Below are 27,788 nucleotides of genomic sequence, written 5' to 3'. Positions count from 1 at the left end.
GTTACCTGCAAATAGAGAGTTTTACTTCTTCTTTACCAATTTGGATGTCTTTGTTTCTTTTTTTGTCTGATTGCTTTGCTTAGGACTTCTACTACTTTGTTGACTAAAAGTAGCAAGAGTGAACATCCTTTGTCTTGTTACTGATCTTAGAGGAAAAGCTTTCAGTTTTTTACCATTAAGTATGATGTTAGCTGAGGCTTGTTATATATGGCCTTTATTATATTGAGGTATATTCCCCCTAAACCCATTGAAATTTTTTATCATGAATGGATGTTGAATTTTGTCAAATGCTTGTTTTTTTGGTATTTATTGAGATGATTGTATGGTTTTTATCCTTCATTTTTTCTTAATATGGTATATTGTGTTGATTGATTTGCATATATTAAACCATCCTTGTATCCCTGGAATAAACCCCATTTGGTAGTGGCGAATGGTCCTTTAAATGTATGGTTGAATTTGATTTGCTAATATTTGTTGAGAATTTTTGCATCTATGTTCATTAGGAATATTGGTCTGTAGTTTTCTTTTTTTGGAGTATGTTTGTCTGGCTTTGGTATCAGTCTAATAGAATGAATTTCAAAGTTTTCCTTCCTCTTTTATTTTTTTTTATTTTTTTTTTTACTTGTTACTTTAAAAAAAAAAGGATTTATTTATTTATTTACCTTAGAGAAAGAGAACAGTGGGCGGGGGAGAGGGATAGAGAGAATCTCAAGCAGACTCCCCACTGAGTGCAGAGCCCAACATGGGGCTTAATCTCACAACCCTGAAATCAAGAGTTGGACGCTTAACCAACTGAACCACCCAGGCCCCTGCTTCCTCTTCTATTTTTTAAGAATAGGTATTAACTCTTTAAATGTTTGTTGAATTTATCTGTGAAACTTTCTGACCCTGGACTTTTTTTTTGTTGGGAATTCTTTGATTCAACTTCTAGTTCTAGTTACTAATAATCGGTCTGTTCAGGTTTTTTTTTTAAAGATTCATTTATTTATTTGAGAGAGAGAGAGAGAAAGTGTGCGAGTGTGTGTGTGTCTGTGTGTGTGTGTGTGTATGCATGAGTGGGAGGAGGGGCAGAGGGAAATGGAGAGAATCCCCCTGTGGAGCATGGAGCCCAATGTGGGGATCCATCCTAGGCCCCTGAGATCAAACCTGAGCCAAAATCAAGAGTTGAATGCTTAACTGACTGAGCCACCCAGGCACCCTGGTCTGTTCAGATTTTTTATTGCTTCCTGATTCAGTTTTGGAAGACTATGTTTCTAGGACTTTATCCATTTCTTCTAGGTTGTCCAGTTTGTTGGCATATAATTTTTCATCTAGTCTTATAATCTTTTATATTACTGTTGTGTTGCTTATTACTTCTCTTTCAATTTTTATCTCATTTATTTGAGTCCTGCCTCTTTTCCCTCCCTCCCTCTCTCTTTCTCTCTCTCTCCCTTTCTTTCTCCCTTCCTCCTTTCTTTTCCTTTCCTTTCCTCCCTCCCTCCTTTCTTTTTTCTTTCGGTTTATTAATTTGTTAATCTTACCCCCAATCCTTGTGTGTCTATTTCATTTATTTCTGCTCTGATTTTTATTATTTCCTTCCTTCTACTAACTTTGGGCTTTGCTTTTCTTTTTCTAATTCGTTTAGGAGTCTGGTTAGTATTTAAAATTTCTCATAAGCTTATGAGAATTTCTGTTTCTTCTACAATTTATGGATGTGTTAAAAAGAGCTAACCTTGGGGCGCCTGGGTGGCTCAGTGGGTTAAAGCCTCTGCCTTCGGCTCAGGTCGTGATCTCAGGGTCCTGGGATCGAGCCCCAGCATTGGGGCTCTCTGCTCAGCAGGGAGCCTGCTTCCTCCTCTCTCTCTGCCTGCCTCTCTGCCTACTTGTGATCTCTGCCTGTCAAATAAATAAATAAAATCTTAAAAAAAAAAAAGAGCTAACATTAATTGAGCCATTTGCCTTATACAAGGTTCTAAAAAGACAGAGATAAGTTATCCTAATGGTATCATCAAGAAGTAAATTTATGTTCAAAGTATAATCCATTTCAAGGTATATTTAATTTCAATATTGTCACATGAGTCACACTTTTGCCTTTTTTTTTTTTTTAAGATTTTATTTCTTTATTTGACAGAGAGAGATCACAGGTAGGCAGAGAGGCAGGCAGAGAGAGAGGGGAAAGCAGGCTCCCTACCGAGCAGAGAGCCTGATTCAGGGCTCGATCCCAGGACCCTGAGATCATGACCTGAGCTGAAGTCAGAGGCTTAACCCACTGAGTCACCCAAGCGCCCCGGATCCAACAATTCTATGTATTACTCAGTGTTGGTCAGTATAAGTGTACTCTTAATCCTCTTCACCTATTTTACCCATCTTCCCACCCACCTCCCCTCTGGCAACCACCATTTTATTCTCTATAGTGAAAGATCTTTTTGGGTTTGTCTCTTTTTTCTTTGTTTCTTTGCTTTGTTTCTTAAATTCCACATATGGTGGAATCATACAGGTATTTGTCTTTCTCTGGGTGACTTATTTCACTTAGCATTATACCCTCTACGTCTATCCATGTTGTTGCAAATGGCAAGATTTCATTCTTTCTATGGCTGAATAATATTCCATTCTGTGTATATTCCATGGTGTATATATCTCACATTTTTATCCATTCATCCATGGATGAACAGCTGGGTGGCTTCCATATCTTAGCTGTTATAAATAATACTGCAGTAAACATAAGGGTACATGCATTTTTTTTTGAATTAGTGTTTTCATGTTCTTTGGATAGATACCCAGCAGTGGAATTACAGGATCATATGGTAATTCTGTTTTTAATTTTTTTGAGAAACAACTATACTGTTATCCACAGGGCCTATACCAGCTTGTATTCCCACCAACAGAGCATGGGGGTTCCTTTTTCTACACATCCTTGCCAACACATGTTATTCCTTTGTTTTTTATTTTAGCCAATCTGACAGACATGAGGTGATATCTCATTGTTTTGATTTGCATTTCCCTGATGATCAGTAATATCGAGCATCTTTTCATGTGTCTGTTGGCCATTTCTATATCTTCTTTGGAAAAATATCTGCTGAGGTCCTCTGCCTATTTTTTAATTGGGTGATGATGATGATGATGATGATGATGATTTTGGTCTTTTTATATTGTGGGTATTAATTCCTCATTGGATATGTCATTTGCAAATACCTTCTCCCATTCAATAGATTCTCCTTTTATTTTGTTGATGGGTTCCTTCCCTCTGTGACAGCATTTTACATTGGTATAGTCCCTGGTAGGTCCCCAATAATGGGTCCTAATTAAAGGAGCAAGACTGATACAAAGCGAAGGTCAAGCAAAGCTTTATTTCACGCCAAGCATCAAGAATCAAACTGAACGTTCGGGGCTGCGCCTCTTACAGAGAGGGCGAACCCACTCTGCTTCACAGACTAGCCTTTAAGGGCAAAGGCCATGCGGTTGGGCCTGGCCACGCACAGGTGGCCAATGAAATTGTAACACACAGAGAAAGCTGCACAGTCAGGCTAAGTGAACAATTGAATTACAATTTGCCCTAGTAGATATCTGAACCAGCCTATCACCTTGGTCAGAATTGGCACCCAAAAGGTGCCCAAAGTTCAGGGCCCATACTCCTTGGTAACTAGGGAGACAGTAGGCACGATTTACTGATTGGATATCTCCACCTGATCCAACTCATCCCTGCATTCAGGCTGTTATCTCCACCTGACCGGACCCACCCTTGTATTGGGGCTTTGTTACCTGGGACTGGTTTCCTGGACTTGCTTTTAAGTAAATTTCCCTGGGGGGTGGGCAGGGTAAATTTAAGTTTTACTGCATATACAACAAAATAGCAGTTCAACCGGGGTGGGGCCACTCTGGCTGAATAGGCCCTTACAGTCCCAAAAGTTTATTTTTGCTTTTGTTTCTGTTGCCCAAGGAGACATATTTAGGAAGATGTTTTTATAACTGATGTCAAAGAGATTACTGCTTTTGTTTTCTTCTAGAAATTTTATGCTCTTCAATTTTTAGCTCTTCAATCCAAAGGTTCCCTTTTCTCTGCATCCTCACCAACACCTGTTATTTCTTGTGTTGTTAATTTTAGCCATCCTGACAATGAGATGGCACTGATTTGTATTTCCCTGATGCCGAATGATGTTGAGCATCTTTTCATGTGTCTATTAGTCATCTGGATGTCTTTTGGAAACTGTCTGTTCATGTCTTCTGCCCATTTCTTAACTGGATTATTTGTTTTTTGGGTGTTGAGTTTGATAAATTGTTTGTAGATTTTGGATACTAACCCTTTTATCAGATATGTTTTTTTTTTCCTTTATCAGATATGTTGTTTGCAAATATCTTCTCCCAGTTCATAGGCTGCCTTTTAGTTTTGTTGATTGTTTCCTTTGCTGTGCTTTTTTTTTCCCTTTGCTTTTTATCTTGATGAAGTCCCAGTAGTTTGTTTTTACTTTTGTTTCCCTTGCCTGTGGTGATGGTCTAGTAAGAAGTTGCCATGGCTAGGTCAGAGATTTCTGCTTGTGTTCTCCTCTAGGATTTTAATGGCTTCCTGTCTCACATTTAGGTCTTTCAGCCATTTTGAATTTATTTTTGTGTATGGTATAAGAAGGGGTCCCGTTTCATTCTTCTGTGTATTGCTGTCCAGTTTTCCCAACACCATTTGTCTTTTTTCCATTTGGGTAGTCTCTCCTGCTTTGTCGAAGATTTGTTGACCATGTAGTTGTGGGTCCATTTCTGGTTTCTCTATTCTGTTCCATTGGTTTATGTGTTTGTTTTTGTGCCCTTACCATTCTCTCTTGATGACTACAGCTTTGTAATGTAACTTGAAATTTGGAATCCTGATGCCTCAGGTTTTGTTTTCCTTTTTCAGAATTGCTTTGGCTGTTCAGGGTCTTTTGTGGTTCCACACAAATTTTAAGTTTGTTCGTTCTAGCTCTGTGAAAATGTTAGTGGTATTTTGATGGGGATTGCATTAATTGTGTAGATTGCTTTGGGTAATATCAAATTGCAATTGTGTATTTGATATGCTACCTTCTACAGTAGATTGGGAGGCCAACAAGCTTAGGGGCCATGTCTTGTTTTTACTTTTGTATCCAACATATCTGGTACATAGAAGATACTTCATAAATAGCTGTTAAATTAATAAATGGAATAAAAACAATAGATTGAAGAAAATATGCTTCAGATTAAAATAAGAGTAAAAGAGGAGTGTTGAAAGAGGGAGAAAAAGGTAGATGAAGGAGGAATAAACAAGAAGAAACAAGCTACTCTCAGTTTTCAGTACTCTTCACCCCTCTTACCCATGTGACTATTTTTTTTTTTTAACTATTAACAGCATATCTGTCCCTGCAATCAAACAGGAAATTATCTGACACACTTGTGCGTGTGCATGCACATACACACACACACTCAACAACCCCCCTCCTCCACCCAAGTAAACTTAATTTGGATAACTACTGGTGTGAATCAATAGTTAAAAAAATCTACCTCCAGGGTTGCCTGGGTGGCTCAGTCGTTGGGTGTCTGCCTTCTGCTGGGGTCATGATCCCAGGGTCCTGGGATCAAGCCCTGCAGGAAGCCTGCTTCTCCCTCTCCCACTCCCCCTGCTTGTGTTCCCTCTGTTGCTGTCTCTCTATGTCAAATAAATAAATAAATAAATAAATAAATCTTTAAAAAAAAAAAAATCCATCTCTGTGTGAATAGGAATTTTGGTTTTTTTTAGAGACTGGAGCAGAGAGATAAATTCCTTTTAGGACTTGGAAATTTAGGGAAACTATTTTTTATCTACTGAGTGATAGAAGAGGTTTCAGAACTGTGCTTTGTATTTTTGCCTGAGGCTCTGACGCCCTTGGGTGCAGTGCTTTCCATGCAGTCTTGAGATCACCACTGGATTCAGAATTTTAGATCATTTGACTTAAAACATAAAATTAACTATCCTGATTAGATCAGCCTACTGTTTCAGCATGGCTCCACCCAGGATCTTCTTTGAATCTCTTTTCTTCTTATGGAAGAAGGAGGTGATAAAGGAAGCCATTCTTACCACATATTGAAAGAAAAATAGGTTAGCTTCCCCATCTTCCCATTGCCAGCTCCTTGTCTCTCCTTATTTTGTATGGATGTTTGCATACAATCGGGTTTATGAAAATCTGTATACATATATCTGACATTTGACACTGTCTTGCTACTTAAAGACATTTTTGTGTCAATACTTTTCACCTTGAGGTATGAGAACATCTTCCACTTCTTTTTTTATGATAACAGTTAATATTCTTGAGCCCGTATTAAGAAGTAAATGCTTTAACAGGAAAAAAAAAAAAAAAAAGACGAACAGACTCTTAAATGTAGAGAACAAACTAGTGGTTACCAGAGGGGAGGTGGGTGGGTGGGGTGAAATGGGGAAAGAGGATTAAAAGTACACTTATCATGATGAGCACTGAGTAATACCGAGAAGCGAGAAGCGTTGAATCACTATATTCTATCGAAACTAATATAACATGGTATGTTAATTATACTGGCTTAAAAAAATAATTTTTAAAAAAGAAGTAAATGTTTTAATTAACTTTATGCTTCAGTAAGTTGTCTTAATTACTTCTGGAATAAATACTAAAAGATTAGAAATTATTAGAAGGAAAAAAGTATTTTTTAAATCTTCCACTAATAAAAAACAAACAAAAAAATGGCAAGAAAGGAGAAGAAATAAATATTAAAGGGGCAGAATAAATAGAAAATCTGAAAGAAGTTGGTAAATTTAAGACCCAAGATTAAGGGACGCCTGGGTGGTTCAGTGGGTTAATCCTCTGCCTTTGGCTCAGGTCGTGGTCTCGGGGTTCTGGGATCGAGTCCCACATCAGGCTCTCTGCTCGGCAGGGAGCCTGCTTCTCCCTCTCTCTCTTCCCTCTCTCTACTTGCCTCTCTGTCTACTTGTGATCTCTCGCTCTGTCAAATAAATAAAATCTTAAAAAAAAACCCCAAGATTAAAACCTTAAGACTTCATTGATATTGAGACATATTAGTATATATCATATAGAAAAAATGCTGGCAATTAAACAATGACACTATGCTTTGTCACTTACAACTTCATGTTATGTTCATGAAAGTGCATTTTTAGATTCACATAGAGAAATTTTTCCCACATCACTTTGGGCATACATAATGAAATTGGTTAAAGTATTTCTAAGACTTTTGCACATTCATAGTCTGATTCTTTTGAAACACTCTTGATTCAGACTTGTCAACATCTGTGTTTTTCTGTACATTGTTCTTCTTGTGCTATGGAGACTGAGGGTGATTTTCTTCTGTGAAAATTTTCAAGCCCCTTTGCCTGGAATTTCTTCTAAGCCTCTGATTCTCATTTGGCAAGCTTTCATACCAGTGCTTTCTTGAAGGTGACAATGGAAAGTTTTCAGATATATCTTCTTTCCTTGACCACTTCTTCAGTGGTTTGTTGACTGAATCACTGAGTATTGCGGTAGTCTAGACATGACATCAAGAATAATATCAGGTTGTGTTACTTTTCAAGCATCCTGTAATACAAATATGCAAATATGTGGCCTCACAGTGTATCAAAAACTAGACGAATACACTTAGCAGCTTATGGAGGGCTCTTAGACATTCAAACCAGATTTAGCCAGCCTTTCTTCAGCTCATTCAAACCAGATTTAGCCAGCCTTTCTTCAGCTCAGCCATCACCCCACTCCCACCCTTTTATGCAGACAATCACATTTTGGGAGAAATAATTTTGTAGTTTAAAATTTAATATGGCAGCAACTTTCAGCCATACGTGTCTATGCCCAGTGTTACAGTGACATGCTACTCTCTAACCCATTCTCAGGCTATCATTTCTATGTTTACACAATAACTTTGTTTTCATGTCAAATCATAATTTATTCCTTTCGAAGACATTCAAAATGGTGATTAATTTGTGAAATACCAACAATGGAAAAACTCAGTCCTAAGAAACGGGAGTGAGAATAGCTATGATAATTACATGCAGAGACAGTAAAGATTATGTTGCTATTGCACTTGGTGAATCATAATTTTAATATCCCATTAAATGAAAAGCACTCTTTGATTTCTGACATGTTAAACTTAGGAAATTGTGCATTTTCGAATTGTTTAAATACATTATCAGTAATTTGATTAAATATAAGTGGAGAAAATCCTCCAGATAGAAGACAGAGATCATTAAGCTAGATTAAGTGTGTGTATCTCCATACACTAATCAAAAGGAAATGTGATGTAATGAGCACTGGGTATTATATAAGATTGATGAATCACTGAACTCTACCTCTGAAACTAATAATATACTATAGGTTAGTTCATTGAATTTAAGTTAAAAACAAAACAAAACAATGTTAAGCAGAAAAAAAATAGAGCTTAATTTGAAATTAAAAAAAAAAAAAAAGAAATGAGAACTATTTTAGTTATATTACTCTCAAGTAGAGTAGACCTTAAGGCAAAATGGATAAAGAGGACTTAAATGTATAAAAGATTAAATCTACCAAAAAGTCAGAAAATCTTAAATTTGTGTACATTTAATAATATAGCCTCAAAATTTTAAATAAAATTGACAGAATTATAAGGAAAACAGATAAATTCAAAATCATATGATAAGATTTTTACTTATATTCTAGTAATGATAAATTAAGCAGACAAAAATTATTAAGACTATAAGTAGGGGCGCCTGAGTGGCTCAGTGTGTTAAAGCCTCTGCCTTTGGCTCAGTCATGATTCCAGGGTCCTGGGATCGAGCCCAACATTGGGCTCTCTGTTCAGCAGGGAGCCTGCTTCCCCCTCTCTCTCTGCCTGCCTCTCTGCCTACTTGTGATCTCTCTGTCAAATAAATAAATCTTAAATATATATATATATATATATATATATATATATATATATATATATATATATTGGAGGGGCACCTGGGTGACTCAGTTGGTTAAATGTCTAACTTTTGATCTCAGCCCAGGTCTTGATCTCAGAGTCATGAGTTCAAGCCCAACATTGGGCTCCATGCCCACTTTAAAAAAAAAAAAAAGAGTATAAAAATTGGATAATTATGAAAAGCAAATGGCTAGTTTATACTTCCATACTTCTAAGGTTAATGATGGTTTATAAATTGTATTTGTTCTTTTTCTTATGTTCATATTTTTATAGTCTTAGATTTTTTGCTGTTTTTCATTACTGTTTTAAAAATTGAAATTTGATTCATGTATCATAAAATTCACACTTATAAAGTGTACAATTTTTAGTATATTGACAAGATTGTACAACCATCACCATTGTCTAATTTTAGAACATTTTTATAACCCCAAAAAGGAAAGCCATGCCCATTAAGCAGTCATTTCTTGTTTCCCCCCTCTGCCCACCAGTAGTCCTGATCAACCATTAATCTACTTATTTTCTTTATGGATTTGTTTATTCTGGACATTAGATATAAATAGAATCATATAGTATGTGTCTTTTTGCATCTGGTTATATTTGGTTCTTAATCAGTTCTGTTGTATTTGATTTGAAAAGGACAAGTTTCTCCTTGAACTCTTGGTCTTTTATCCTCTAAAATTATCAAAAATTTAAACTGCTTTTGGTTTTGAAATGGCAGTCCACAATTCATTATCTCCTTTCTGCAAAAGTAAAAATGAGTCCAGCTTGAGTGAAATACAAGTCTGGCAATCTCTAAACCTGAAATCAAGGTCCGGTAGCCAGGGTGTAAGCTTGGTCAGTGGGACCTGGTATCCAAAGAGTGAAATGTTTCTGGCTTTACCTCATTTTTATTGCATGTAGATAGGAAGTTTCTTTGGTAGTTAATTTTTGTATTTCTTGTATCCCAGCACCCAGATCTTCTACTTGCTTTACAGATATAATTTTAAACTGGGTGAATAAGCAATATTTAGTTTAAAGGCATTTATAAATCATATAACTTAATCATTTCATACAGTTGGTGTGAGTGCAAACAATTTTATTAGCATTTCTTTTCTTTCTTTTTTTTTTTTTTTTTAAATTTGAGAAGAGCCCAAGCACAAGAGAAGAGATTTGGCAGTGGGGAGGGTAGAAGGGGCAGAAGGAGAGGGACAAGCAGACTCCCTGCTGAGCAGGGAGCTTGACTCTGGGCTCCATCCCAGGACCCTGAGATCATGACCTGAGCCAAAGGCAGATGCTTAACTGACTGAACCACCCAGGTGCCCCATCATTTCTGATGTAACAGAAGAAGATCTTTAACAACAAACAAACAAACAAACAAACAAACTGGTGATAGAATTTAAGAGCTTAAAGAATACTGAGGTCTAGTTAAATTCTCCTTTAAAAAAATTCATTATTTTTAAAAATAAGAAAACAAGTGGGGAAAGTTAATTGACCTATGATGTCATAGCAAGTTAGTGGTGCAGCTGGAATTAGAATATAGACCTAAATTTAATTTTGCCTTACTCTTCTTAGATGTAACACCCATTTCTCTGTTCCTTGAGGATCTAAATTTACTCTTCAGATAAGTGTTCTCTTTGTCTCTCTTTGCAGAGGAGGTTGTGAATAATAGAGCAAAGAGAGGCAGTATGTTTTCAAATGTTAGCATGCATCAGAATCACCTATAGGGCTTGTTAAAACAGATTATGTCTCCCCTCCCCGAATCTCCAATTTAGAAGTCTGGAGGAAGCCTTGATAATGTGCATTTCTAACTAACTCCCAGGTGATGCTGCTGCTGCTGGTCCAGGGATCACACTTTGAGAACCACTGCTTAAAAACAGTCATAAGGGGCACCTGGGTGGCTCAGTGGGTTAAGCCTCTGCCTTTGGCTCAGGTCATAATCTCAGGGTCCTGGGATCGAGCCCCGCATCAGGCTCTCTGCTCAGCAGGGAGCCTCCTACCCCACCCCCTCTCTCTGCCTGCCTCTCTGCCTACTTGTGATCTTTCTCTCTGTCAAATAAATAAGTAAAATCTTTAATAAAAAATAAAAACAGTCATAAGCTTTGGAGTCAAGTCATTCCCAGGCCTAAACTTTTGGCTGTATGACTTACTCCTGTGTGAACCCAATCAGGTTTTTAAACTGATACGTCTCCGTGTCCTGTACTTTATTTATTTACTTATTTATTATTTTTCAGTTTCCTGTACTTTAAATTGGTGATCATAATACTTATTTCAGAGTCATTATTTACTTAATATAAAAAAAATGTAGCATACTGTTTGGTACACTGTAAACACTCAATTGATGGTTTCTATTGTTATGTAATAAGTCTGGGTCCCAATTAAAAGTTAATGAGCCATACATTCAGTAAATGTTTTAGAGTAGATACCCAGAGACTTTTTGTTACTTCGTCATTTTGAGATGCTGAAGTGTGTGTGGGCGCGCACACACACATTCATAGGCACAAACATATTCCTCTCTTGACTTGCTTTCTCATTTATGGGAAACCTGGCAGAACAGTGAGAGAAGAAGAGACAAATTGCAAAAGGGATTCCACTTCCAAGATTCAATTAACTATATTTTAATTCTATTAATCTCAGGTCTCTATTGTATATTGAAGTAAAGGTGGACAGTATTTTTGAAAAGAGCATATTTCAAAATAATCTGACAGCTGCCAACTGCTAAGATAGAACTGCTTATGAATTGCCCTTGTGTATGTTGTGTTAAGTGGTAGAAGGAGGAGAGAATAGGATGCTGGAGGTAGTATGGGTGGGAGGGGGGAATCTGCATGAAAGATTCTTCTAAACTCTGGGTTAGCCATATCCAGGGCTAGTCACAGTTCCTGAGGTGGTCTGCAGAATGAAGTTACAGAGGTGTACCTCTCAGCTGATCTTCTGCATGCACATTTATAGAAAGACTATTCAAATAATGTTAGCACTTACTCATTTTCCAATTATATGTGTACCGTGTTAGGTGCCATGGAGACTTGATTAAACTTTAGAAATTGTGTAGAAGCGGGTGCCTGGGTGGCTCTGTTGTTAAGCATCTGCCTTTGGCTCAGGTCATGATCCCAGGGTTCAAGGATCAAGCCCCACATTGGGCTTCCTGCTCAGCAGGAAGCCTACTTCTCCCTCGTCCACTTCCCCTGCTTGTGTTCCTTCTCTTGCTGTGTCTCTTTCTGTCAAATAAATAAATAAAATCTTTTTAAAAAATGTAAAGAGATAGCTAATAAATACATGCAAAGATGCCTTGCATTATTAGCTAATGAAATACAAATTGAAATCAAAATGAGACACCACTTCACATCTAGTAGGTTGGCTGTAATATAAAAGACGACAACACATGTTGGTGAGGATGTGGAGCGATTGGAAGCCTCATATATTGCTGGTGGGAATGTAAAATGGTGCTATGGAAGATAGTTTGGCAGTTCCTCAAAAACTTAAACATGGTGTCACCAAATAGACCTGGCCATTCTACTCCTTGTTATGTAACTGAAGAACTAAAAGCATAGTAACTCAATAACTTGAACACAAATATTCACAGTAGCAAAAAAAGTAGAAACAACCCAAATGTCCATCAACTGATGAATTGATAAACAAAATGTGGTATATACGAATGCTATACAAAAGAATGAAGTACTGATGCATGTTATAACAAGATTGGGCTTTGAAAATACAGTGCAAAATGAAAAAAGCCAGATACAAAAGACTACATGTTATATGATTCCATATATATGAAATGTCCACAATAGGCAAATCTATACGGACTGAACGTGGATTAATGGTTGCTAGGTGTTGTGAGAATGAGGGAATGGAGAGAGAGGACTGTTAATGGGCACAGAGTTCTTTTTGGAGTGATGAAAATATTAAAAAAAAATTAGTGGTGATAATTGCATAACCTTGTGAATATACAGTTATCCTCTGAATTGTACAATTTCAAAGAATAAGCTTTGTGGCATGTGAATTATCTCTCAGAAATGAAAACCAAGGTGCGCCTGAGTGGCTCAGTGGCTTAAAGCCTCTGCCTTCAGCTCAGATCATTATCTCTGGGTCCTGGGATCGAGCCCCGCATTGGGCTCTCTGCTCAGCAGGGAGCCTGCTTCTTCCTCTCTCCCTCTCTGCCTACTTGTGATCTCTGTCTGTCAAGTAAATAAATAAAATCTTTAAAAAAAAATGAAAACCAAAAATAAAATATACACCTGTAATGGGCATGAAGCATGAATGAGAAATAAACTTTGGTTGTCATAAAAAATAATTCTGGGAAGAGGACGTGATTCATGGTAGATGTACTTTCTGTGGAGAAACAAATCATCCTTCTATTAAAGATTCATAATGCATAGTAGCCCATCACAAGTTCCGAAAGCCTTGCAATGATGAAAACTTTATTTAGCTTCATTGAGCCATCATCTCCCAAACATTTCATCCTGAAAAACATTTACTCATGATGATCATGTGGAAGAACTAGTGCCCTAGAGGAGAAGGAATCTTGGGCTTAAGCATATGTATGGAGGAAATACCCGAAAGTTCTTTCCTTTCTTCCTTCTTTCCTTCCTTCCTTCCAACTTTTTAAAATTTAAATTCAATTAATTAACATATGATGTATTATTGGTTTCAGAGGTAGAGATCAGTGATTCATCAGCCTTCTAGAATAGCCAGTGCTCATTACATCACGTGCCCTCCTCAATGTCCAGCATCCAGTTATCCCATCCCTCTGCCTCCTCCCCTTCAGCAGCCCAGTACCTGGAAAGTTTCTTTATTTCTTCCCCCTAAAGATTTTATTTATTTATTTGAGAGAGAGAAAGAGAGAGAGAGAAAGCTGGGGTAGGGGGGTGTCAGAAGGAGAAGCAGAATCCCTGCTGAGCAGGGAGCCCAATGTAGGACTCTGTCCTGAGACTCCAGGACCATGACCTGAGCCGAAGGCTGTCACTTAATCAACTGAGTCACCCAGGTGCCCTACTTGGAAAGTTTCTTAAAACAGGTTCTGGACCTCACCCCAGTGATTCTGATTTCAGAGGTCTTGGGTACAGCCTTGAGAATCAAGCTCCCAGGTGATTTGATCCTTCAGGTTTGAGAACTAAACGTTGAGAAGCAGCTTTACAGCATAGACAAACCCTGTACCTTAAATGGGTGAATTTTATGGCATGTGAGTTATATCTCAAGAGAGATGCTAAAGAATTTGATATACTAGAAATAGCACTAAAATGTGAGTTCTAGTGATTTTGTAATATGAGACCTTGCTCTGTGAGTGAATTATTTTAATTCAAATTTTCTTCACCTGTAAAACAATTCACTGCCCTATCTGCTATGTAGAGTTGTGGCAAAAACAAGGCAGTATACTCTTTTCCAAATTGTGTTTTATGGATAAAAATGTAACTTTAGAAAGTCCATGGTTATTTAAGTTTGGGAGATTCTGAGTTAAATAAGGTATATTCACACTGTTGCTCAGACCAATATTCTTGACTTGGACCCTAACATGAGTCTATGTGTATAAAATCAATTAAATATGAGATTTTTATTCATTCTATTTCTTATAGTTGATCCTTCACAGCTACTAAAGATCCATATGGAGTGGAAACTGTTTAAATAAACAAAATCTGAATAATATTGTGGGAATAGCAATACTTGTTCCTCTCTTGTTTCAAGCTTGATATTTTATTGATTTGTTTATTTGAAAAATTATTGACTGAAAAGAATTTTAGCAAATGACTACTATGATAAAATAATGTTTATTTATTTATTTTTTAAAAGATTTTATTTATTTATTTGACAGAGAGAAATCACAAGTAGATGGAGAGGCAGGCAGAGAGAGAGAGAGAGGGAAGCAGGCTCTCCGCTGAGCAGAGAGCCCGATGCGGGACTCGATCCCAGGACTCTGAGATCATGACCTGAGCCGAAGGCAGCGGCTTAACCCACTGAGCCACCCAGGCGCCCTAAAATAATGTTTATAAGGCCAAAAGTATTTTATCTAGTTGTCTCTTTTAATCAACTTATATTTATAGAGCAACTTATTTTCAAAATTAGATTGAAGCTAAATTAAATATATCTAGAAAAATTTGGCTCTCTAGTATTTTAATCGAAAAAATATAGTTTTTCCTTACTTCTCCTTTCCTTAAATTTGGGCTATTTTTAAAGCTTTTTAAAAATTTTTAAATTTTTAATTTTTTTAAGCTTTTGAGACCCTTATTATCATTTTTATTTTAAGCTTTTATAATTAACTAAATGTTTTCTTATACTATAAGCTGTTTAAACTTCAGAATTTTGCTTCCTGGGGCTCCTCCTTCCTGGATGGCTCAATTGGTTGGGCGTCTGCCTTCAGCTGGGGTCATGATCCTGGGGTCCTGGGATCGAGCCCCATGGGCTTCCTGCTCAGTGGGAAGTCTGCTTCTCCCTCTCCGTCACTCCCTCTACTTGTCCTCTCTCTCTCTCTCTCAGTCAAATAAATAAATAAAATCTTTAAAAAAAATTAAAAAAAAACAAAATTTTGTTTTCTTTTTAATTTTAGTTGAAAAGCATTTCTCCCCTAATTTTCTTTAGTGATCTGTTTTAAGCATTATTTTGATAAGCTATAGTCTATATTTTAACCTCTCTAGAACAATTTTATTGTATTAAATTTCTTGAAATTAGGTATATATTATTAACATGGCATTGGGAATGTATGTATATAGTTTGAAGACATTTTTTTGGGACCTTACTATAATAATACCTTTATTTCAGATGATGTGGAGGACCATCTTACTACGATATTGTTTTCTTTTGGTTTCCTGTCTACTTACTGCCCTTGAAGCTGTGCCTATAGACATAGACAAGACAAAAGTAAAAAATACTCAACCTGTGGACAGCGCAAAGATAGAACCACCAGTAAGTGAAATGATAAAGATAATCTTGTGGGAAGAATTTTAACCAAATGTTGCTAATATTTGTTACTTGTAAAATTGTACATTTAAGAACTATTTCTGAAATATCAGTAAAAGAATACTGGATAAGCTTATGTTGTTAATATTAGACATTGTTTATTTAATGTAGTTCATATATTAAATAATGCACAGGAGAATATTAATCATAATACATTTCCAATGGAGAGCTCACTAGCCAAGAAAAGATTGTATTATATTAAAAGAAGAGACAGGTGACAGTGGAGTAAAATCAACTAACTAATATTATTAGGTCCTCATTATCCAAGCCATATAGAATATTTACCTTTATGTAAAAACTATATATTGGTTCTGATATAAAATTCCTCATTTGAAAAATACAGCTTTTTAACTTTGTCCCAGTTATCAGAGTAGATGTGTCTCAATGCCATTTTGCTAGTCTTTTTTTTTTTTTTTTTTTTTTTTTTTTTTTTTTTTTTTTTTAGGATTGAGATCTTTAGATGCAGGGAAGGAAAAGCTTTGAGAAACATTATTGTTTGTTTCTTAATTTGAAGGATACTGGACTTTATTATGACGAATATCTTAAGCAAGTGATTGATGTGCTGGAAACAGATAATCATTTCAGAGAAAAGCTCCAGAAAGCAGACATAGAGGAAATAAAGGTAAATGTAATTAAATAATTATTTAACAAACATTAGAACATCCCAGACACTGAATTAAATATTAGGAATACAAAGATGAAGCTCTTATTTATTCTGAGTAAGTAATATCTAGAAAAAAAGCTTATTAGCATGAAAATATGATGGGGGTATAATATATTTTGGAAATGCTTAGAATGGGCACCTAATTTCAGCAGTGGGGAAGTCATTTTTCCTGATAGAGGTAATAGCATTGTGCCAATAATTTCCCTGGATTATTTTGAGAGTGATCTTATATTTCCTTTGAAGAATTAATTTGATCTATGGAACTAATGTCCTAGAGTAAATAATATTTAATGTAGAACTTTCAGTGTCTCTTATCTTCTTAAGTTAGGATTAAAACATTATTTATGGCAGGATGCCTGGGTGGCTCAGTGGGTTAAATGTCCAATTCTTGGTTTCCACTCAGGTCATGATCTCAGGGTCATGAAATTGAACCATGTGTTGGGCTCACGGTCAGTGTGGAGTCTGCTTGAAATTCTCTCTCTCCCTCTCCCCCTACCCCTTCCCTTCTCTCACTTTCTCTCTCTCTCTCAAATGAATAAATAAATCTTTTTTTTTTTTTAAAGAACATTATTTGTGGCTAACAGAAAAGGTGGAAGTATAATAGGAATAATCGTAAATATATAAGTATAATTATAAGTATAATAGGAAGTATAATAGAGATAATCCTGGGGTATGGGAATACTTTTATAACTGTCTGCCTTTCACAATCAGTTCTTCTTCCCTGCTGGGTCAAGGGGAGATGAAATTTAGTAAGTTAGACAGTTATTCAATTAAAAAGATATAAGAATTAAAATAGACAATAGGAATCATTATACATAGCTCAGGAAGACTTAGGAAAAACTGTCAGAAAAAAAGTTAGAATTTGTCCTTACCTTTTCAGCTAATTATTTTGGTCATGTTTTTGTTTTTGGTTTTTTAAAGATTTTATTTGTTTATTTTGACAGAGAGAGAGGGAGAGAGCACAAGCAGAGGGAGTGGCAGCAGAGGGAGAGGGAGAAGCAGACTCCCAGCTGAGCAGGGAGCCCAATGTGGGGCTCCATCCTGGGACCCTGGGATCATGACCTGAGCTGAAGGCAGAAGCTTAATGACTGAGCCACCCAGATGCCCCTCAGTCAAGTATTTTGAAAGGGGAATCATAGTACATTTCTTCACTTCACAAATATTGCTGACTGGAAAGATTATGGCTTTGCCCCTATCACTCCACTGAATATACTTTTATGAAGGATGTCAGTGACTTTTTTTTTTTTTTTTAGATTTTATTTATTTATTTGACAGACAGAGATCACAAGTAGGCAGAGAGAGAGAGAGGAGGAAGCAGGCTCCCTGCTGAGCAGAGAGCCCGATGGGGGGCTTGATCCCAGGACTGTGGGATCATGACCTGAGCCGAAGGCAGAGGCTTTAACCTACTCAGCCACCCAGGCGCCCCTGTCAGTGACTTCTTAATTGCCAAATCCAGTGAATACTTTTTAAAAAATATTTTATTTATTTATTTGACAGAGAGATCACAAGTAGGCAGAGAGCAGGGTGGAAGGGGGGAGGCAGGTTCCCCAGTAAGCAGAGAGTCTGATGTGGGGCTCCATCTCAGGACCCTGGGATTATGACCTGAGCCAAAGGCAGAGGCTTAACCTACTGAGACACCCAGGCGCCCCCAGTGGATACTTTTTATTCCTCTTCTTACTGGACTCCTTTCTATCATCTTGGTGGTTCTCAGATTTTAGGCTTATTGAAACACAGATTCCTGGGCCCCACCTATAGATTTTGTGATTCAGTAAGTCTAGAGCTTACATTTCTAAAGTTCGCTGTTGGTGCTAATGCTTCTACTTGGGGACCACATTTTGAGAACCATTGTTATATGTAATAATGATGACCACTATCTCATTGAGTATATTGCTTTTTTTGCTTCCATAACAGCAAATTCTCCTAGTTCTCCTTCTTACCTCTGAACATTCTTTCTTGGTCTCCCTTGTAGTTCTTTATCTTCTGCAGTGGGCCCCATGGACTTAGTCCTAAAATGTTTGTCTGCCTGATTGCTAGTCAGATTTGCAGTTTGTGATTGCAAATGAACTTATAAACAAGAGAAAGTAAGCTATTAACTATTTTGTTTCTTACATTTTGGAACACAAACTTACCTATGAGAAAAGTAATCAAAGGAGACAAGCTAAAAAAGATTAATTTTGAAAAGTCATTTATATGTGTAATTACTAAAGTTTAAGGTGGCCAAGTTATTTTTTAAGATGACTTTATTGAAATGTAATTCACATACCTTAAAACTTGTGCCTTTAAAGCATACAATTCAGTGGTGTATCTACAGGTGGCCCTCAGTACTATCTACTTTTAAACAATTTCGTTCCTCCCCAAAAGAAGCCAGGTGCCCATTAAGCTATCTCTCCCCATTCCCCCCTCTTCTTGTCCCTTGGTCTTCTTTCTATATCTATGGATTTGCCTACTTTGGACATTCCATATAAATGGAATTATACAATATGTGGTCTTTTGTGTGTGGTTTCTTTGACCGAGCATAATGTTTTTCAAGGTTCATTGTATTGTAGCTTATATTAGTACATTCATTTCTTTTTATGACTGAACAATATCTCCCTTTATGGATATTCCATATTTTGGTTATCAACTCATCAGCTGATGGACATTTGGTCATTTCTACTTTTTATGCTAGTATGAATAATGCTGCTGTGAACATTCAGGTACAGGTTTTTATGTGAACATATGTCACAATTCTTTACGTATATACCTAAGAATGGATTTGCTGGATCTTATGGTAATTCTGTGTTTAACTTTTTGAGGAACTGCCAAACTGTTTTTCAAAGTGGCTGTACCATTTTGCAATTCCAGTTACTTTTTGAGTTTTTCCTTTGTGCTTTAATTATGCTTTCAATTGTATGGTTTTTATTTTTATCTTTTTCTTTCTTTCTCCAAAGTTTTATAAATTCCAGTTAACATGCAGTATAATATTAGTTTCAGGTACAGAATTTTGTGATTCGTCATTTAGATACAACACCCAGTGCTCATTACAATAAATATCCTCCTTAATACCCATCACTGTTTAAGCCATCCTCCCTGCCCACCTCCCTTCCAGTAACCCTCAGTGTGTTTTTCTGTAGTTTAGAGTCTCTTTTATGGTTTGCCTCTTTCCCCACCCCATATTCATCTGCTTTCTTTCTTCAGTTCCACATATGAGTGAAATCATGTGGTATTTGTCTTTCTCTGACTCATTTTGCTTAGTATAATACTCTCTAGGTCCATCCATGTCATTGCAAATGGCAAGATTTCATTCTTTTTCATGGTTGACTAATATTCCATTGTATATGTGTACACATCTCCTTTATCCATTGATCACTTGATGACATTTTGGTTCTTTCTAGAATATATAGTTTTTACATATCTTTCTTTTATTTTATTTATTTATTTATTTATTTATTTATTTTTTTAAAGATTTTATTTATTTATCAGAGAGAGAGAGGGGGAGAGAGCGAGCACAGGCAGACAGAATGGCAGGCAGAGGCAGAGGGAGAAGCAGGCTCCCTGCTGAGCAAGGAGCCCGATGTGGGACTCGATCCCAGGACGCTGGGATCATGACCTGAGCCGAAGGCAGCTGCTTAACCAACTGAGCCACCCAGGCGTCCCACATATCTTTCTTTTAGAGTTATAAACTGAGTATCTTTTAAAAGAAATCTTTTTGTAATATCACATTTATCTAAATTAGTCAAAAGCATCTATCACTACTTTATCATATCCCTCATTTTAATATATTGTGTCTGATCTAAAAAAGGAATGTAATAAATAAAGCTAACTTGTTAATTTTAACAGAGTGGGAGGCTAAGCAAAGAACTGGATTTAGTAAGTCACCATGTGAGGACAAAACTTGATGAGCTGAAAAGGCAAGAAGTGGCAAGGTTAAGAATGCTAATTAAAGCTAAATTGGATTCTCTTCAAGGTAAGTGCTAAAGAAAAAGTAGGAAAGTTTCAGCATATGTTCAAGTCAGCTTATATTGTCACATACCATGTTCTTCTAGTCAAAATTTAATGGTAGTATTGATTTTTCTTCTCTTAATTTTTAAAATTTAGTTTTTAAAATAGGTAATATATTCATATCATTCAAAAGTCAAAATGATTAGCCTTAAATTATTATGTCAATGAAAAGTAATTAATTAAGCCACTGAATTCAAGGAGGAAGAATAACATCAAAGGAAACCAAAAGAGAGAAAATCGAATTATAACAATTTCCATAGATGAAATAGAAAAATTGTCAGAGATGCTCTAAGAAAACCATACCAGGCCCAGAGAGTGTCAAAAGGAATTCTATTAAACTATTAAAGAACAGATTCTCGGGGTCACCTGGGTGGCTCAGTTGGTTAAGTGTCTACCTCTTGGTTTCAGCTCAGGTCATGATCTGAAGGTTGATTATGAGATCGAGCCCCATGTTGGGCTCCACAGTCAGTGAGGAGTCTCCTTGGGATTCTCTTCCTTATCTCTCCCTCTACTCCTTCTCTTTATCAAGTAAAAATAAATTAATCTTTTTTTTTTAAAGAACAGATTGTCAATGCTATTTAAACTATTCCAGAGCACAGAAAAAGAAGGAAAGCTTTCATACTCTTAATATGTTATTGATGCCAAAACCAAAATTATTGTATATCAAAATAGCAAGTAGATTTATTTTAGGAATGCAAGACTGACTTAATATTAGGAAATCTAATACTATAAATCATCACATGAATAGAAATAAAGATAAAAAATTTTGGTGTGACAAAAGAAATCAAGAAGTCAAAGGACAAAGGATAAGTTAGAATAAATCTTTGAAACTTCTGTCTTTAAAAATTAAGATTTGGGGGCATCTGGGTGGCTCAGTGGGTTAAGCCTCTACCTTTGGCTGAGGTTATGATCTCAGGGTCCTGGGATCGAGCCCCACATTGGGGTTTCTACTCGGCAGGGAGCCTGCTTCCCCCCTTCCTCTGTCTGCCTCTCTGCCTACTTGTGATCTCTCTCTCTGTCAAATAAATAAATAAATAATCTTTAAAAAAAATTTAAGATTTGGGGTGCCTGGGTGGCAGAGTTAGTTAAACATTCACCTCTTGGTTTTGACTCAAGTTGTGATCTCAGGATTGTGAGATAGAGCCCTGCCTTGTATGGGGCTCCAAGCTCAGTGCAGTGTCTGCTCAAGATCATTTATCCCTCTCCTTCTGCCCCTTCCCCCACCCCCACCCCGCTCCCCGCTCATGCCCAAGCATGCTCTCTCTAAAATAAATAAATAAATAAAATTAAGATTTTTTTTTTAGAGCGGTGTAAGGTTTACAGTAAAATTGAAGTAAAGGTGCACAAATTTCCCATATACCCCCAAACACAAATAACCTCTTTCATTACTAGCATTATCCACCAGAATGGTAAATTTTTACAAATTTTTTACAAATTTTTACAAATTTTTACAATTGATGAACCTACATACACCGACATATATCACACATCATAATCACCCAAGTCCATAGTTAACACCAGAGTTCACTTTTGGTGTTTTACATTCATGGGTTTGGATAAATCTATAATGATATGTATCTACCATTACCGTTTCATGCAGAGTAGTTTCACTGCCCTAAAAATCCTCCACTCTGCCTATTCATGCTCCTATATTTTTTTAATTTTAGACTTTGAGGAGATTAAATAGCTATGAAGTAGAATTTTCGAAATGTGAAGATATCCACAGATAAGAAAGTAATCTATATCAGCTTAACAGTAACCCACAAACTTCGGACCAACTAGAAAGTAATCTCCTATATCAAACGACTGTCTCCATATCTATAGAAAAGGAGCAATTGACAAAATTTAATACCCCTCCTTAAGTTTAGAAAAGTAATAAAATAGTAATCAATAGATACTTCTGTAACACGATCAGGTATGTCTAACTCAGCCACATCATACTTACTGGGGAAATACAATTTTGTATTCTAACTAAAATCAGGAATAAGACAATGATGTCCACAGTCACCACTACTAATTAGCATTGCATTGGAGGTACTAGCCAAAACAATTATATAAATTAAAAAAAAACATGGAGGTAAAGTCATTGAAAAGGAGCTGATAAAACCATTTCTGTTTGCAGGTAATATGATTTTATACTTGGAAATCTCAAAATAATTGACTAAAAAAATAAACAACAGGAAAATTCAGCAAGGTAAATTTAATATATAGAAATCAGTACTTTTCATATGCAACAGCCAGTTACAAGATATAATGGAAGAAAAGACTCTATTTACAGATACCAACAAAGATAAAATACTCAGAGTAAACCTATTAAAAAATTGGACTTACAGACCAAAAGCTTTAAAATACTCCTGAAAGATGCAAAAGTAGTAGACTTGAAAAACATGAAAAGACATACCATTTTTTTTGATACAAAGACTCAACATTATAAACATGTCAATTTTCCTTAGGTTAATTTATAAATTTAGCATGATCCAAATAAAAAATATCTACTTTCCTCCCAATACTAGACAAGTTAATTTTAAAGTTCATATGAAAAAGGAAACAAGGAAGATAAGCTACATACCTTGGAAAAAGAACAATGAAGGACTATGGGGCGCCTGGGTGGCTCAGTGGGTTGAGCTGCTGCCTTCGGCTCGGGTCATGATCTCAGGGTCCTCGGATCGAGCCCCGCGTTGGGCTCTCTGCTCCGCAGGGAGCCTGCTTCTCCCTCTCTCTCTGCCTACTTGTGATTTCTCTCTATGGCAAATAAATAAATAAAATCTTAAAAAAAAAAAAAGAACAATGAAGGACTAAATAGTTATGTTAGATATTAAAACCTATCACTAAGCCTCACTCATGAGAACTGTATGGTTTTGGCATATAGGTAGAAAGACCAATGGAACTGAATAGAAATACCAGAAGTAAAAGTAAATACATTTAGAATTTAGTTTGAATTAAAGGTGATATATGTCATTATTAGTGGGATCAAGATAGATTTTTAAAGAGAATAATGTTGATACAATTGGATAGCCATTTGGAAAAGGTACAGTTAGATCTCTCTCTCATTCAAATCAGAATAAGTACAAATGATTCAAAGATATCAGTGTAGAAAATAATACCAAAAAACACTAGATGACAAGTTGAGCAAGTTCTTTGTTAAGTTGGAATGGCCTTTCTAGTTATGAATGAAAATCAAGAGGTTAGATTTGGCAAGTGGGAGATCCTTCCAGCTGGCATCTCTGTCTTTGTGACATGTCCCCATAGGCTGGTTATCTGAATGGTTCATTGACCTTAATAAACACCTGAACCTTTACTCCTGGTAAACTTTATATCACAAAGGAATCACCTGGGGAGCTAGTTAAAAATGCAGTTTACTGGATCTTATCTCTAGAATTTCTGATTCTGAGAGTGAGTAAGATGCATTTTATTTTATTTTTACTTATTTATTTTTAAAGATTTTATTTATTTATTGGACACACAGAGAGAGAGTGATCATAAGTAGGCAGGCAGGCAGAGGAAGAGGGGGAAGCAGGCTTCCTGCTGAGCAGAAAGCCTGATGTAGGGCTCGATCCCAGGACCCTGAGACCATGGCCTGAGCTGAAGGCAGAGGCTTAACCCGCTGAGCAACCCAGGCATCCCTGTAAGATGCATTTTAAACATGTGACTCTGGTCAGTGGATCATATTGGACAAATGCTTGTATAGAGCATTAAACTTCCTGCTGGTGAATAGACATAGAAAACACATACTGGGGGCGCCTGGGTGGCTCAGTTGGTTAAGCAACTGCCTTGGGCTCAGGTCATGATCCCAGGGTCCTTGGATGGAGCCCCATGTCAGGCTCCTTACTCAACAGGGAGCCTGCTTCTCTCTCTCACTCTGCCTGCTACTCTGCCTGCTTGTGCTCTCTCTCTCTGTCTAAACAAACAAACAAACAAACACTCCTTATCCTGAGATTAAGGATATCAATGAGAGGTAAACTGAGCTCATACACTCCTACTCAGGTAGTCAGACATAGAAGGACATTCCATCCTTAAAGCTGGGCCTAAGGTACCTTGAGATTACTTTCCTGTTAGACAACTTCCATCCCTTCAATCTTGGCAATATTTTCTTTATTCCAAATAGGTGCTGAATTTCATGGTCTAAAGAAAACTGATGCTTAGAAAGCTTATGAGTGTTTTCTCACTGATTCAGAATTTATGAATTGAAATTTCTAATAATTGGAAGAAAGACTTAAAGGGTCCTTTTTTGGGGGGGGGTGTAGTTTTAAAATAAGTAATGCATTGACATGGGTGAAAACTAGAAACTATAGAAGACATAGAGTAAAAGTGCTCTGATATTTTTGTACCCTGTAAGTTTCCACTGCCCCAAACATTATCCTTCGATTTCTTCATTCTTATATAAGCAAATACAAATAAAAATCCTTATTTTTCCTCTCTTCTTGTGCAAAAGGCAGCATGTAAAACACATTTGGCGCTTTGTATTTTTCTTTTAACATCCTATTTGGAGGTCATTCTGTATTAGTACATAGAGACCATCTTCATTTAAAAAAAAAGTTTCTTTTGCAGCTGCATAGATTTCCATTATATTGATATACCATAATTTATTTAACTAGGGCTACTGGTGATGGCCTTTTGGGTTATTTCTAGCAAACACTCTTGTACATCTATCACTCCATATCTGTGTAAAATTATCTGTAGGGTAAGTTCCCTGCAGAGAAACTATATATATATGTATTTGTAATTTTGATAGATATTGCCACCTGCACAGACCTTGTATCAGTATATACTCTTGTAATTTCTTACATCCTGTTAATAGTATGTATCTTCAAATTTTAAGAGTTTGACCATTCTGTTAGTATAATAGCGTAGTTTTAACATGTATTTCTCCTGTTTGGGGTGAGGCTAAATATCTTTTCATGTGCTTCACTGTTTGGTCATATCCTTTAGGCCTGGGTCTTAGGACAAATCTTTTCTTCATAAGTAAAATTTGTACAGTGCCATTGAAAGAATTCAGTGAAATCTTAATTTAACTACATTAAGCAGTTTCTTACTTTCTAGTATAACAAAATGTTCTGGGTTCATCTTGTACCTACCCTGCCTCAGGCCTGGAATGAGTCGTTTCTCTGAGGATTCCTGGTTCATTTTAGTGGGAAATGATATTACAGACCAAAGACTGGCGTTAGGTGTGCTCATTGCTTCTGTAATATATATTTTTTCTATTTTTTAAAGATTTTTTAAAATTCATTTGAGAGAAAGAGAGGGAGAGAAAGAAGCACAGCATGACAGAGGGAAAAGCAGATTTCCTGCTGAGCAGGGGACCTCAGGATCATGACCTGAGCTGGAGGCAGATGATTAACCCAGGCACCCCTGTTTTCATCTTGTTTTATTTTTTCCTCTTGTCCCCTATGATCCTCTGTTTTGTTTCTTAAATTCCACATATGAGTGAGATCATATGGTAAGTTTGTTTCTCTCATTGACTTAGTTTGCTTAGCATAATATCTTCTAGTTCCATCCACGTCACTGTAAGTGGCAAGATTTCATTTTTTTGATGGCTGAGTAGTTTTCCACCCACATCTTCTTTGTCTGTTCATCTGTTGATAGCCATTTGGGCTCTTTCCGTAGTTTGGCTATCTTGGACATTGCTGCTATAAACATTGGTGTGCATGTGCCCCTTCGGGTCACTCCATTTGTAACTTTAGGGTAAATACCCAGTAATGCAATTGCTGGGTCATACGGTAGCTCTATTTTCAACTTTTTGAGGACCGTCCATACTGTTTACCAGTATGTGGAAATAAGTGGCTGCACCAGCTTGCATTCCCAGCAGTGTAGGAGGGTTCCTCTTTTCCCCACTTTGCCAATATCTGTCATTTCCTGACTTGTTTTTGGTCATTCTGACTGGTGTGAGGTGGTATCTCATTGTGGTTTTGATTTGTAGTTGCCTGATGCCGAGTCAGAGATTTCTTTCTTGCCTTCCATGATTCCCTATTTGTACATTCCTTTTTCCTAAGTGAGAACTCTGACTTTTAACAAATCAACACGTGTGCCTATTTTGCTCAATTCTATAATTCAGCTGAAATAGTCTAGATACACTTCACCCATTCAACTACAGTAAACTGTAGCTTGTTTTTTGTTTGTTCATTTGGCTATTTTTTTGGGTTTTGTTTTGTTTTTAAATAGGCTCCATGCCCAGCCGTGGCGTCAAAAGTGGGGTTTAACTTACAACTCTGGGATCAAGACCTGGGGGGCACCTGGGTGGCTCAGTAAGTTAAGTGCTGCTGCCTTTGGCTCCATACTGAACCCCACGTTGTTGGGCTCCCTGCTCAGTGAGGAGTCTGCTGGGTCTCTCTATCCCTCTTCCTGTTCATGCTCTCTCTCTCCAAAAATGAATAAAAAAAAAAAGTCAGTGCTTAACCAATTGAACAAGCCATGTGCCCCAAACTGTAGCACTGTAGGTTGTTTTAAAAAAATTATTCACAAGTAAAACAATTAGTATTTCTTTAAAAATAAGTCCTAGGGTGCCCGGGTGGCTCAGTGGGTTAAGCCTCCACCTTCAGCTCAGGTCATGATCTCAGGGTCCTAGGATGGAGTCCAGAATCAGGATCCTTGCTCGGCAGGGAGCCTGCTTCCTCCTCTCTCTCTCTCTCTCTGCCTGCCTCTCTGCCTACTTGTGATCTCTCTCTGTCAAAAGAGTTTATTTATTTATTTGACAGAGAGAGATCACAAGTAGGCAGAGAGAGGAGGAAGCAGGCTCCCTGCTGAGCAGAAAGCCTGATGTAGGGCTCGATCCCAGGACCCTGGGACCATGGCCTGAGCCGAAGGCAGCGGCTTAACCCACTGAGCCACCCAGGCACCCTAAATAAATAAAATCTTTAAAAAAAGTCTTAATCTTGGGACGCCTGGGTGGCTCAGTCAGTTAATGTCTGCCTTCTGCTCAGGTCATGTTCCCAGGGTCCTGGGATTGAGTCCTGCATTGGGCTCCCTGCTCAGCAAAGAGCCTGCTTCTCCCTCTGCCTGCTGCTCCCCCTGCTTGTGCTCTCTCTCTCTTTCTCTCCCTGACAAATAAATATATAAAATCTTTAAAAAAAAATAAGTCCTAAACCAAATGAATTTACCTGTTTTATAAAGGATTGTTCCATAAAGGATTCATTGGAGCAGCATACAAAAAATTCCATCATATAAATTTTAGAGCAATTTAAAAAAATGCTATTTGGGGAGCAGCTGGCTGGCTCAGTTGGAAGAGCATGGGACTCTTGATCTGGGGGTTGTGAGTTTGAACCCCACATTGGGTATAGAGATTGCTTAAAAATAAAATACTGGGGAAAAAATTCTACCTTTTTTTTTTTTTAAAGATTTATTTATTTGTGAGAAA

The 27,788-nt window shown here is 36.9% G+C and overlaps 1 protein-coding gene across 5 annotated transcripts in view; it reads left to right on the top strand.

Annotated features, from left to right (window-relative positions):
- NUCB2 (nucleobindin 2) overlaps positions 1-27,788 on the top strand; it is a 48,556-nt gene that overhangs the window by 10,054 nt on the left and 10,714 nt on the right. For all 5 annotated transcript variants that reach the window (XM_004752070.3, XM_004752068.3, XM_045066171.1 and 2 more), the window contains 3 exons: positions 15,595-15,738; positions 16,307-16,414; positions 20,276-20,402. In XM_004752070.3, the coding sequence (XP_004752127.1) occupies positions 15,595-15,738; positions 16,307-16,414; positions 20,276-20,402 (379 nt within the window). The remainder of the gene's footprint in view (positions 1-15,594; positions 15,739-16,306; positions 16,415-20,275; positions 20,403-27,788) is intronic.

This window comes from Mustela putorius, unplaced genomic scaffold (genome assembly GCF_011764305.1).
Source record: "Mustela putorius furo isolate JIRA1106 unplaced genomic scaffold, ASM1176430v1.1 tig00003859_pilon_pilon_pilon, whole genome shotgun sequence".
Taxonomy (NCBI): domain Eukaryota; kingdom Metazoa; phylum Chordata; class Mammalia; order Carnivora; family Mustelidae; genus Mustela; species Mustela putorius.
Note: the sequence above shows the minus strand (reverse complement) of the source record. Positions and strands in the feature narration are given on the sequence as shown.